Genomic DNA, 13,155 nt, shown 5'->3' with positions numbered 1-13,155 from the left:
AGCCACCCGTCATCCGTTGCCCTAGAAATTCACACGTTTGCCGAGCGGTGCTCGTCTGAAAACGGCAGACATTGTGGGAAGGTGGAGAGGGGACAGGTCTCGGATTTGAGAACGTTGGCCTCGATAGATAGAAAGGTTTCACCGGAATATCAGGAAGCGCCGGGGGAGACACGTTCACAGAAGTAGAAAACAAACAAACCCCTATTCTGCAAACCACTCGACGGTACCTTGAAATGGCGACTGTTCCAGCCACAGCAGTAAGGGGCATCGAAGAGAAAGCCAAACCATTCACTTGCCGAAGCGTTCTTGGCCTGAGCATCCTGACGATGGGCCGGCCCAGTACGTGGGCTGTTGGCCGGTCCCTTGAGCATTGCCATTGTACGACCTGAGCAGTAGTTGGGCCGACACTTCGGCCCACGGGGACGAAGACGTCGACGCAGCGGCCATGGCGTCTTCGCCGCTATTTATGCTTCTGGCACCGCTACTGCCGCGACGGGGCGTTATCACCGGAGATGCTGGAGTCTGACGCACTCGCACCGCGTCGGGGCTTCCGAGACTGATGATAATGTTCTTGTAGACGGCGGCGTCCTCACTGCCGCTGCTGGCGCTCTCCTCAACGATCGAGGAAGCGCCTTCCAGCAGGGACTCGTCGCTCTTGAAGGCCGCTGAAGCACCACCGCTGCTGGAAACGCTGCGACCGTACCGCACCGAGCCGCCCGGTAGGTGGTGGTGATGCTGCTGCGAGCTACCGCCGCGGAACACGACGTCCAGAACCTCGTCGTCGCTAACGGAGGGCACGTGACGGCATAGCTTCCGGTGTCGGAGACCGGGCGCCACGTCGTCTTCGTCGTCGGGCGACAAGGTCGACATGAGCGTCTCGGAGCGCGCGATGCGCCTGCGAAGGCAGGGCATCCACATTTCGACCAGGTCGTCCGTCGTCTGGCAGGAGACCTCGCGCTTCGAGGCCGACGCGGCGCCGTACGCGATCTGCTGCTGCACCAGCCTACGGCGCTCGTGGGCGCCGGGAGGCGAGTCGGAGGAGGTGCGCAGCGCGGGAACCTTGGTTGTGGTGCCGAACAGCGGCTCGACTGAGTGCCGCAGGTGCGTACGCCGGTCCAGCGCCTCGGCGGCTCGCACGGCCCGGATGTGCTGGGCTACGCTGGCTGCGATGCGGTCCTGCTTGCTGGCCCGGAAACGCTCCAGCAAGTTGAGGCTCTTGGTTCGTGTCGGCGGCGGTTTGATGACTGTCTCTGCGGTGTGGTTTCTGCATCAAACACATGAAAGGTCAGGTCAGAAAACGCCTTTCAGTATTGAATTTCGTTTGCGAAAGGGAGGCTATATTTGTGTTTCAACAATTACATTCAATACTGAAAACTACACTTCACCGAAAGCATGCAAGTAGCCACAGGCGGTCGAAATTTGTGGAGCCCTTGACTACGGCATCTCTCATAGTCATATGGTGGTTTTGGAACGTTAAACTCCGCACATCAATCAATCAAAGCATGCTGGTGATATCAACAACTCTGGTCTGCCCACCAATCCTTCGAAATGGCTGAAGGGCTCGGTCTCTCGGTCATCACATGGATGTCACCCACGGCGCAATGACCTGTGTTTTGGGAGACGCCATAAGAGTCTACCCAATCTAATAAATTCATTTGTAGAAAGTACTGCTGCTGCGCTGCGCTACTTGCGACCACCAAGCGGACTAGGGTCTGATTAAGGGAGTAGCGGTAGTTTTAGAGTAAGGTAGAACTAACAAACGAAAGTGCGTTTCATCTGTTTTCTTTTTCTTTGATTGTGCTTAAAACGAGGCCATGTTATCATGTCTAAGCCAGGATAGTTCATTAGACGTGAAGTTTACGCAGCAGGCCCCAAGATCGCAAGTTTTGCTCTTTTCCTGCTTACAACAATTCATTCTAACAGTGTATTGCACATGATGTCAAGAAGGGACGCAACGCTGTTGTCCTTAAGCGTGTTGTAGTTTAGCCTCAGACTACCGTCCCCCTCCCACACTCACGCACACAAACAGATGCACGCAGCCACGCCGCAAGGCGGCGCAGTTTCCAGTGATTGGACGCGCTGCGCGACCGTTAATTATGCACACATTTTCCTGCTACAAAACGCGGTAGACAAGAACACGCGGAAGAAGAACACGGGCCACGCTAATCCGGTTCTTCCGCAAACAACCATTTGGCTTCGGCATAGATCGATGGCACGCAGCAAGCTACTGAACATGGACTGCGAGGGACAATGGAGAAGAGGAGAGGGTGATACATGAGGAGGGACGACCGTGTCCTCGGGCACGAACAGAGGAGGAGGCATGTAGCAGAGGCTCCAAGTTTGCAGCTGTGAAGCTGCAACTGGCGCGCGCTGCCAGCCGAATACAGTGTAAATATAACTACGAATAGCAGCAAACGAAAATGTATAGAACTCGTTTATATATAGCAGAGCTACAGATACCACTATCACCGGAGTGAAGAAGTGGAACGAGGGTGGAGTTGCTCAGCGTCGAAGTAGATTACGTAGTACGATGACAACAATGCGGTGCTTGTTTCGACTTCCCTGACGATCTGGAGCCCTAAGCTACCAGAAAGCATAGGGGTTGGTAGTATGTGAAATTCGGCGGGCTTATTCTTCTTATTGATTATCAATGTTCTATGGTTTCGATTTGATGCATAACTTGTTCAGACATCCGCGAGTCGTTCAAACTTATATCGGGAATAGACAGTTTTAGAATAATGTACGCAGGGTTAGCGTTGGTCAGGTACTTTGCGCGGTTTTCAGAACTTGACATGGATACCCAAGAGTAGAGCGAATGACTCATGTGACACGGCGACAAATGCTATATGACACAAAGCTTTGCTTACTCTAGTCTAGAACTGCGCAAGTACAACATGTATTCCGGTGCAAAATATTTTAGTAGAGATGAAAAACGATTTTGTCCACACTGATTGCAATTATCTAATTTCGATGTTCTTACTGCAATTTTTATTATTCACTAATCCGTGCATTGCAACGCATACGTGACGTGCCGTTACGCAGAATACCCTGAAGGCCTCACAGAAACTTCACTCCATTTTTTATTTTGTTTTGCGCTTTGTTTCATGTCCGACATATGTCTTCCGCGTTGCTTTGCGTTTTTCTTATGAATCACTCTAACCAAGCCTGTTCAACTCCAGAGTAATGCACAATGCAATTGCATTAGCATCGCTGGAACGCTAACCAAAAACCTCGCTATTCGTATGCGTCGACTACAACTAGATGTGCGACATTATTGCTGTTATTTGTTTATTATTTTGTCTGCACAAAAACAAAGCAGACGAATATTTAGAACTGGACAGCTTCCTAGGGGAGTACTCAATTTATCGTTCTCTCGAGAAGCAACGTCGCCGATAAAGCGCTGGATGCAGTGGCCAAGAATTTCGTGCCCAGGGAACAAATTTCTGGTACACTACAGCGCAAAAAATACACAGAAAACGCGCAGAAAACACAAAGAACACAAGGCCGCCGAACACGCATGCATATCTTATCGACGACGTTTCGTCGCAATTTCTTCGGCAGGTCTAGACGCTTGCGAATCCGAAGAAAATTGGCGGTAGTCGTGGCCAACAGTCTAAACCCAGTCCAGACCATGATACCAGGCTGTACCACACCACACCAAGTTTGACATTCTTCTTAAGAGCTTACTTGGCGAAGCCGAACTAGGCGCAGTAACGGTCTTCAGATACGTGGACGATTTTTCAGTCATTTTAAATGCAGATTCAATTACTGGACCACCGCTACTGGCTACGTCAATCGTACAATTGTTTGGACAGCCTCTTTCATGCTGAAGTTCAAGTTCGTCTTACAACAGGCCCGCTTCATTCAATATTTTTATCTTCGACACTTCTTTAATCAAGGTGACCCCATCTTCTGCGCTTACGATCGGAGAACCAAAAAAATGGCAACATATCCACGGATTGAATGATGGATAGTGGGGCGAAGCATCCGTCCGTCCATTTGTTCTTGCTTCCGTCCATCCATGCGTGCGTCTGTCTGGCCGCCCGTGCATCCATCCACCCATGCGCGCGTGCATCTGTTCGTGCGCCCGCACGTTCATCTGTGCGTCCGTCCCTGCTTTCGACCATGCATCTGCTCCTGCATCCGTCCATGCAGCCATCCATGAGTCCGCCCATGTGTGTGTGTGTGTCCGTTCGTCCACCAATTCAACACTCCAAGTACCACCTTCTAGCATCTTTTCATCACATATTCCTCATATAGAAGCACCGTCATCCAGCGGACATTACAAGGACTGAACGAGAGGTGGCACACGCACACTTTCTTACGGCATGCGCTTCGGGTCCACTTCCCACATTTAACCACCTCGAGTTCATGGTATATACTACTTCACTGTATTCATGGCACTGCGACCCAACGCTCGCTAAACCTTTCTAAAACCAAGGAGGTTACGCCCAGCGAGAGCAACCCTTTCATGTCAGATGATACTCAATGTACATGTCAATGGCTGCTAAGGGTGAATGAGAGACAGGAGAATTCGGCTTTTAGTTAACACGCACGCTGCGAATTTTTTATTGTTTAACAACGCACAGAAGAAATCTCTCACCGGCACCACCTTCAAGGTCAAAATGTAAGACTTGTTACACACTACGACTACTACTACGACTACAAGGGACGAACGGGTGCCGCTATAAGGAGCTTCGCTCCCAAAAAAAAAATAGTAACACAAGGACGCAGTTTGAGCCCTTTCTGATCCGAAAAGGTAGCCACGTTATACTCGCTGGGCATGCGAGGAAAACGCTCTTTCTTAATCGCCGAACGCCAACAGCTTATCATGCCCCTAGTAAGATGACTGCCGCAGGCGCCATCTTACGGTTGGCACGGCTTCACTCGTAGGCAAGAATTTACACTCCAGCATTTTTTTTTAAACCTTCTTGGTCCAACCCGATGTAAGTTCCCGACCGGGTATTGTTGGAAAAGAGAAAAGATTGTCACTGGATGTTTGTTCCACTAAGTAAAGAAAAAAAACACGATAATCGGAATGTTATTTACAGAGGTTGTTGAGCTTTTATTTTCCATTGTTTGACCACATGGATAAAGGATTGGATGTTTTGAGATTGAAAGCTGCGGCTCGCTCCCCAAGGAGAAAGGTCCCACGAAAAGAACATGCACAGGACGAGCACGAAGAGCTGTCACAGCCCGACACTTAATCCTCGAACACAAAGATTGATTGATTGATATGTGGGGTTTAACGTCCCAAAACCACTATATGATTATGAGAGACGCCGTAGTGGAGGGCTCCGGAAATTTAGACCACCTGGGGTTCTTTAACGTGCACCCAAATCTGAGCACACGGGCCTACAACATTTCCGCCTCCATCGGAAATGCAGCCGCCGCAGCCGGGATTCGAACCCGCGCCCTGCGGGTCAGCAGCCGAGTACCTTAGCCACTAGACCACCGCGACGGGGCTCGAACACAAAGAAGGGCGCAGGAGAAGGGTGCCCAAGTATACAAAGGATGAGCACTAACTGACAATAATATCCGGGGTTTAACGTCCCAAAACCGCGATATGCTTATCAGAAACGATGCAGTGGAGGGCTCCGGAAGTTCCGACTACCTGGGATTCTTTAACCTGCGGCCAAATCTAGGCGCAGGGGCGTCAAGCAATATCGCCTACACCTATATAAAATGCGTCCGCTGCGCCTAGGATTACATCTCGCGACCTTCAGAAGATGGCAGTGTTTACGGTTTTGTCCGTAAAGGAGAAAAAGTAAACCCGACGCTCATGCTTTGTTTACCCTTTCACGTTTTTATCTTAGATTCTTTTATATGAACGACTCGGTGCATAATAGCCAGGTGTGCCGGCTGGGCCATAAAACCCTGTTTTAAGTACACGCATCCCTGTTTGTATAATAGCGAAAATATCGAAGCGGGTGGACTAGCGCTACGCTCTGTTGACTTGATGTAATGCTATCTCGTCTGTTCCTACTTGATATTATTTTTATCAGAAGACTATTCTCATGCTGACAAGCACCATACACGTTCGTAGATATCTCTTGTTAGCCGACAAGAACAAACATTTACGACCACGAAGCCGTCACCCGACAAAACTCCACCATGGCCCTGTATTACACAATCTTCCTGCCATCTCTGAGTTTCTCTTGCTTTTTTTCATTTTTTAGCTTTCTTGTAAACTACCATTCCGAATTCTTTTGCATTACTGCTGTATCAAAACACATCCTGGCAAAAGGATTGAAACGAGGAGTTCGATGAAGCAGAAGGTAGAAAATCGGGTGAACTTTTTTTCTATTTGAAAAGAAGGCAGTACACGTAGGCGATAAGGATGGGGAGGAGGGATTCACATGCTCCCTTCCTTATGCAGGTGGTTGCATGCGTGACTGGCTTTGAAAAGCCAAGCACCAAAGCCCAAATACGAGGCAGGCATGCGTACTGCAGCAGCGTCGCGGTGACAGCTGCGGGTGACGTCGTTCAGGCAAATAGAGAACAACAAGATATAATAATAATAATGATGTTGTCCGCGACAGGCAACTACGCTGCGGCGATGACGGCAGCTTTTCCACCGGTGCCGCATAAAAAGAGGATTTGTTGTTGGCTCGGCTGCTTGGCTTCTCTTCTGAGTGTGCGTGCATGCATGCGTGTGTGTGTGTGCGTGCGTGCGTGTGTGTGTGTGTGTGTGTGTGTGTGTGTGTGTTTGTGTGTGTGTGTTTGTGTGTTTGTGATGCTCGTGTTTAAAACCTCATTCCGCGTTCTCCACTGCAGGTGATGTGTATAGGCATGCATACATACGGGACCGCGCAATGCGGCTTATGAAGAGAGCCTTACACAGCCACGCCACAGTCGCCTGAACAAACTTTGGGTCAAAAAGCAACGCTGTGAGCTCCTGCATGTGTATCAGGTGTCGTTGCCAAGCTGCGGGCAGAATCCTACCATCACCTCCTCGGTACCAACGTTTCTTCAGAACACCGGTGTTTTATTTATAATGATTATTTTCGTATAACTGCGTTGCTTCAAATATGCTACAATGTGGCTAAGAGGTAAAAAAAATATGGTGGTTCGTGACTGTGCAGACACAATATTGCAAAAGCAATGTTAACATACACTATATGTAAGGGTTTTCATTTTTGTGCCATTGTTTATTTTCCCATTTTGTTGGCAAATATAGATATGGACGCTCCCAGTCCAGCATAGATCTCGAACTATAAGATTACTTGGGTGTTTTTATTAAAAACTTGGCTAGTGTCACGAAACAAAATGTTCGAAGCACGCACTGCCTAAATGTCGTGATAGAGAAATTGAAATTCACAGCTGGAGAGAAACTGACAGATCCCAGCTCTTGATAAACACCATGGTCACACGTTTCAGCTGCACTGGTTTAGCTCCATCTGTTTAGAGTGCTTGGGCGCCGATTTTTTTTTCTTGTTTATCCTGGTGTGTTTAGGTTCTAAGGCTGCATGGAAACTGCATACGCTAACCTAATAGCGCATCGCAGTACAGCAAACGATCTCGCATTATTAGTTCGCCATTCATTCACTGCTTCTCGCGGTACATTGGTGTCCAAGTTCCGTAAATATACAGCACAAATTTCAACGAAATTCTTGTCACTGAGACCATACGCGTGTTACTTATTTAGCAATGCTGCCATTCTCACCGTAGATCATAGCAATGAAGCCATATACATATAAATAGAAAAAAGCACTATTAATTCCCTTGTAATACGCAAAACCACAAGTGAGAAATACAAGAAAATTAGTAATACCAGCTAAGACGCATGGCATGAGTACAAATGACGAAAAAACCACAAATTACCGCAATTACAATGGTAAGACTCAACCTATAATATAATTTCTATGTTAAACAATTGTTCCAGACACCTCAAAGCCAACAGCATTTTCTCCAGCGTACGTCCAATCATATAGCTGAGTTTGTGGTAATGGTAAACACATAGCTAAGTATGTTAAAAACACCCTGATGCATACGTATGACACATTTTTACCGATTAGCGATTTCATATGACTAGTAAACTTTGACACGTTCTCACACGTTGTCATGCAAATAGTACCATGGGCCCCGTCAGCATTCTACTTTGCGGCCTTACGCCTAGAAGCGTGCTCGTAGCCAAAAAAGGTGCCCTACCCCCCCCCCCCCCCCTTCCGAAGTTTGTATGATGGGGGGTGTTTTCCTGAGAATAAATGAAAAGAGGTGTTTTGAGGCCTTTAAAAAATGCGCCCTTACCCCCCGAAGAACATTCCTGGCGGCGAGCCTGCCAGTAAGTTTATCCAAAATATTGTGTATGCAGTTCTGGCAAATAAATATAAATTAACTGGTTGTACGAAACCTTTTGACCGATTACACAAAATCAGATAAGTCAAAATATTTTCCCTCACCTCGGTGATTCCATGGAGAACTCTGACGTGGAGTGCGACGAGTTCCTGGAAACGGCCGAGGCACCCGAGGCAGTGGCCGTGGCCATGTTCGAGTTCATGTAGCCAATGTGGCATCGCACGTCTTTAGCCGTGGTGAAAGCGCTGCGGTTGTTCTTGTCCGGCCGGAAGAGGATGATGTAGACGCGGGGCATGAAAAGCAGCACCAGGGCGACCTCGGCCGAGAAGCTGATGCAGAGGCAGAGCGTGATGACCTTGTGCTTGCTGCCGAAGTAGATGGGCACGAACGCGGCCCATATCACTAGAGTCGTGTACATTGTGAAGCCAATGAACTTGGCCTCGTTGAAGTTCTCCGGCACGTTGCGCGTCTTCACGGCGTACACCGTGCACATGGCGATGAGAAAGAAGTCGAAGCCCAGCGGAGCGATTATGCCCAGCGTGGTGGTGTTGCAGATGAGCTTGACGCGGTCGAGTGCCGGGTAGTCGAACATGGAGTCGGGTGGCTCGAGCACCACCATGGCGCCGATGATGGCGCCCTCGACGGAGATGAGCAGCCACGTGATGATCACCTGGGCGGTGGCGCTCATGAAGCGGGGCTTCTTGGTGATGATCTTCTTCTTGGAGCCGGCCAGGATTCTGCGAGGTCAGAATTGGTAATACGGTGGAGTTACATAGTTCAGTATTGGCAGTGGCATTAACAAATGGGTTTCCATCTAAAACTTTCAAATATAGTGACTCGATGGTAAGCGGAACGACCATTTTCTGAGGTCAACAAACCTCCGTTAGTACACCCAGGTCTGTACGCTAAGTCTCCGTGTGCCCGCCTATTTGAACAAAACAAGAACACAATAAAATTTCATCTCTTCTGTATCCTGCAGAACCAATGACAGTCACATGTGTAAATCTTCTGAAGTGTCGCAGCGGTCGTGGAGTAGAAAATTTCAAGTAAGTTGTAAATGGCTCAAAAGTGGAGTGCTGCTGCGTACATGCGTGTCGGCACAGTATGAGAGCCAGCAATACGTGGGTCATTTGGCGCGAAGCCCCGCGTCTGGCGTCACCGAACCGCCCACCCCCGCTTCAGACGCAATGTCTTTAAATGAGTACGTCAATCCCTTCCAGTCATAGTCCTTGGTGCGATCCCTGAATCATTCAGGAACAGTCAAGACACGTCCTCTCAAATGAAAGTTTCCGTTATGTAAGGCCTCCTATATACTCCCACATGCGGCGTTCAACGTCACCTTTTGTCTTGCAAGCTACACATAATGAAGTTGCGGGGAATACGGTTTTGTAAACACATGATTAGAACATGTTGGCGCTAATCCCGCGTGGCGAAAATATAGCAAGGAGGTCTTTGAGTGTCTGAGCTTTAAGGTTACGCCGTAATGATGACGTGGATAAGCTAATCCATGAATGTAACTGGACGCGGTTTCTCTTAGAGGAGATCTGCCTTTGTTCAGAGAATACAAGCAGCAGCACGACGCTCTTTTTTCTGTACACAACTAATATAAGGGGCCCCTAGCACCTACTATTCACAATGAAATGACATTTCCTGCAATGTAGTCAAGCAGTCATACCGGCAGCGTATAGGATCCGGCCACGGAATGCACGCACAATCAAAAAAAAAAATCAGTGCTTGCTGTATCCTCTGAAGTATTTACTGGGATTCACTGGCATTGCGGAAAATACATGTAACGAAAGACGCTGAACTGGGGCCTAGTGGGTCATGTGGGAAGCCAGAGCAGTGAGCACCACCAACTGAGGAGTCCCGACAACAGAAAAAAATAACACGACTGATCCCTGTGTCATAAGAATCGGCATAACACGATAGTGAAACGTGCATTCACAGATGGAGTTGAGCGTTTACTGTGCATTGTTTCGCCCCTGGAGTGAAGGAACGTAACGTGTAATGTCACGTGAAAAACGGCAAGGAGCTCGAAATTCGCAGCACACTCCTCAAGTAGAAAGGACGCCCGAAAAAAGCATACACTGGGCAAGCGCGAGTCAACTGTCACGTCAGAACCCTTAAATTGCTCTGCTCACACTCAAATAAGGGCGCCCGGAACCAGTCCACCAGTATACACACACACGAGGAGTGTTAACAAAGAAGTGTCACATGTGAGCAGCACGCTCTTTTCGCCGATGTGGCGTCTGAAGCGAGTGAAGTGACCTTCGTGTTCTCTGTAGCTTTAGCGCACACTTGCGATGACTGTAAAAGATGCACAAACCAACCCAGTGATGATATAAGCGCGTGCGCGCGAGTGTCCACGCCCTGTTGAAGCGTGCGCAGGTCGCAAGGCGCGGGGCGACGACCTTCAAAGCACGCCCTCCGCTGCCTTCGCGCCATCTCGCTACTAATAACAAGAACACGCTGAAGCCACCAAGCGCTGAGCAGCACTAATGGTAAATGGCGCATACAAGTAGCTCACCGTTAGGACGCTGACTAACGTACTTCTGTGGCCAGGTCGATCGGTGCACCGTGCTACACAACAAGATGTCGTAGGTTCGACTCCTGGTGGTGCAACTACTTCTCTAGTTTTTTTTCTTTGGCAACGATTATTGGGAAGACCCTTTCAGTGTTTACAAACACAGGCCCTTGATGATATCCCGTTTTGTTCACCGATGTGCCATAATAGCATCGGTGGACAACAAGAGCTTTAGAAGATAGGCCACTGTTTTTTTTAGTTTCCTTCCCTTATCTGTCAAAATATCAATATATTCGTATCAATATATGCGTATCAATATATGCGTATCAATATATTCAAATAAATGTTGTTTTGAGCTACATAAAAATCACAAAAGATTCCTCTGTACATTACGCACGTTCCTGTTATGTGTGAAACGAAAGGGAGACTTTCCTATCCCTTGAAAGGAACCTGAAAACGTGCATTATGTTTCGACATTACGAGCTGTTAAATGTGGTGACGGGAAGTTTTTTGGGGTACAACGCTTACAGCTTTGAAACTGTCTATATTTTACGGCGTCATATCTGTGACAGGTACGCGTTGCGGTGGTGAACACCGGAATAAAACACTCTCGTGTTCTCTCTTTCATAACGGATATCTTTTTTGTGGGGCGAAGCTCTTTAGAGTCGAGCAATGTTCCCTGTCCGTCGGCGTGACACGCTTGGCACATAACCCACTCTAAATTGGGTATGTGCCTCAGGGGATGCGAGATGGCGCTACTTGGAGTGTTTACTAGATGGAAGCACAGACGTACGCACGGCCAGACAGACTAGCACGGACGAACACACGCACGGACGGACGGATAGATGGATGCATAAACAAATGAATAGATGGATAGACGTACACGCGGACGGACGGACAGACGGACGCACGGATAGACAGACGGATGCATGGACGGACGCATAGGTGGTCACGCGGGCGGACTGATGCAAGAACGGACGGACGGACAGGCTGAAGGCCGCTTCGCCCCACTCATCATCATTCACTCCGTGGATATGCTGTGTTTTTTTTATTTCGTTCCTTTTTATTAATACGAACAATAGCGTCTACGGATACCAGCGGCAGCAGCGGCATCAGGCCTGTGCAGAACGCACAGAGTGGTCACAATGAAAGTTGGAAGAGCTGAATTTCCAAAACCTGTTGTAAAATTCCTTGGGGTTACAAATACAAGTATGCTTACAAGGCGCCCGCTACGCCATAAATCATAAATTTTCTGAAGTTGGTAGGCACCCATAACGACATTCTTTGTCATTCTGTGAGACACGAGGTAACCTCGACGCATGTCAAAGGCATCACGTGCCCTTTGCTTATGCGTAGACTGATGACGATAAATTTTGGCTGAGCCCTTTGTAATGGGTTGGAAGCATTCAACGACCCATTTGTGACGCAATTCGTATTGAGTGACGTCTGTTTACGGAATTAGCATCGTGTAACACCTGGTCGTTATTTCGCTTTTACAACCCTCCATATTGCATCTGTTAACACGGTTCCTTCCCAACATGACTCCTGTATACGGTTTTCTCGCAAAGGAGCTTCAACCAACGGCATATATCTGTGGTGCAATGCTAATTGGCCAATGAGAGGACCAATCGTCGAGCCACGTTCCACCAAGAGCATTTTTCTTATTCGTTTTTTTCGTATTGTTTCTCGCAGTAGAGGTTACCGACACCGGCGGCGGCAACGGTGGACAACTACAGCGCCACGAAAGGCCCTTATTATTGCATAACAGCTTTCGCACGGTGGGTGAAATGCCTCGTCCTATTCGACTGTGACGTTTCAGTGATTGATACAACGTGACTAGAGATTTCGCTTTCTGGTCGTCCTACCAATAGTAGCATACCGTCGAAGTTGTCAGCAGTACACTCCTTGATCTAGAACAAGTACTATCAAGCGAGAGAATACAAACAGAGCTCAAAGCCACCTTTGGCGCACACTACATGAGCCGTGAGATTTCGTATGGCAACAAGGGACGCGTTTGTGAGGCTTGAAACATTTAAGTGCGCTCTGTACCCCATGCTCAGCACCAGAACACCGACGGCAAATAAACATGTCCGTCTGAAATGAGAGACCGCGGGTTCTTACACGCTGTCGGTGGCCTTGTGTCCCAGATTTGTCATTGCGATTGCTACCAGGCCATGTGTGGCCGTATAGGTGAAAGTCGGCTGCACCTAACACCCCCACTTTGCCAGGGGAGCTTAGAAAGACGTCTTTTTTGCAGAGAGTCTTGTACCGAGAGTGTAACAGGGCTCACCAGTTGCGTAGAGCGCGTCCTGTTCATTTCGATTATACATCTC

The 13,155-nt window shown here is 48.5% G+C and overlaps 1 protein-coding gene across 1 annotated transcript in view; it reads right to left on the bottom strand.

The window, feature by feature from the left end:
- Positions 1-248: 248 nt before the first annotated feature.
- The window catches only part of LOC142786645 (metabotropic glutamate receptor 5-like), a 128,786-nt gene continuing 115,879 nt past the window's right edge, over positions 249-13,155 (bottom strand). The window contains exons 11-12 of the mRNA XM_075884277.1: positions 8,403-9,035; positions 249-1,264 (exon numbers count right to left, since the gene is read on the bottom strand). Of these exons, the coding sequence (XP_075740392.1) occupies positions 289-1,264; positions 8,403-9,035 (1,609 nt within the window). The 3' untranslated portion in view covers positions 249-288. The remainder of the gene's footprint in view (positions 1,265-8,402; positions 9,036-13,155) is intronic.

This window comes from Rhipicephalus microplus, unplaced genomic scaffold (assembly GCF_043290135.1).
Source record: "Rhipicephalus microplus isolate Deutch F79 unplaced genomic scaffold, USDA_Rmic scaffold_27, whole genome shotgun sequence".
In the NCBI taxonomy this organism is placed as follows: Eukaryota; Metazoa; Arthropoda; class Arachnida; order Ixodida; family Ixodidae; genus Rhipicephalus; species Rhipicephalus microplus.
Note: the sequence above shows the minus strand (reverse complement) of the source record. Positions and strands in the feature narration are given on the sequence as shown.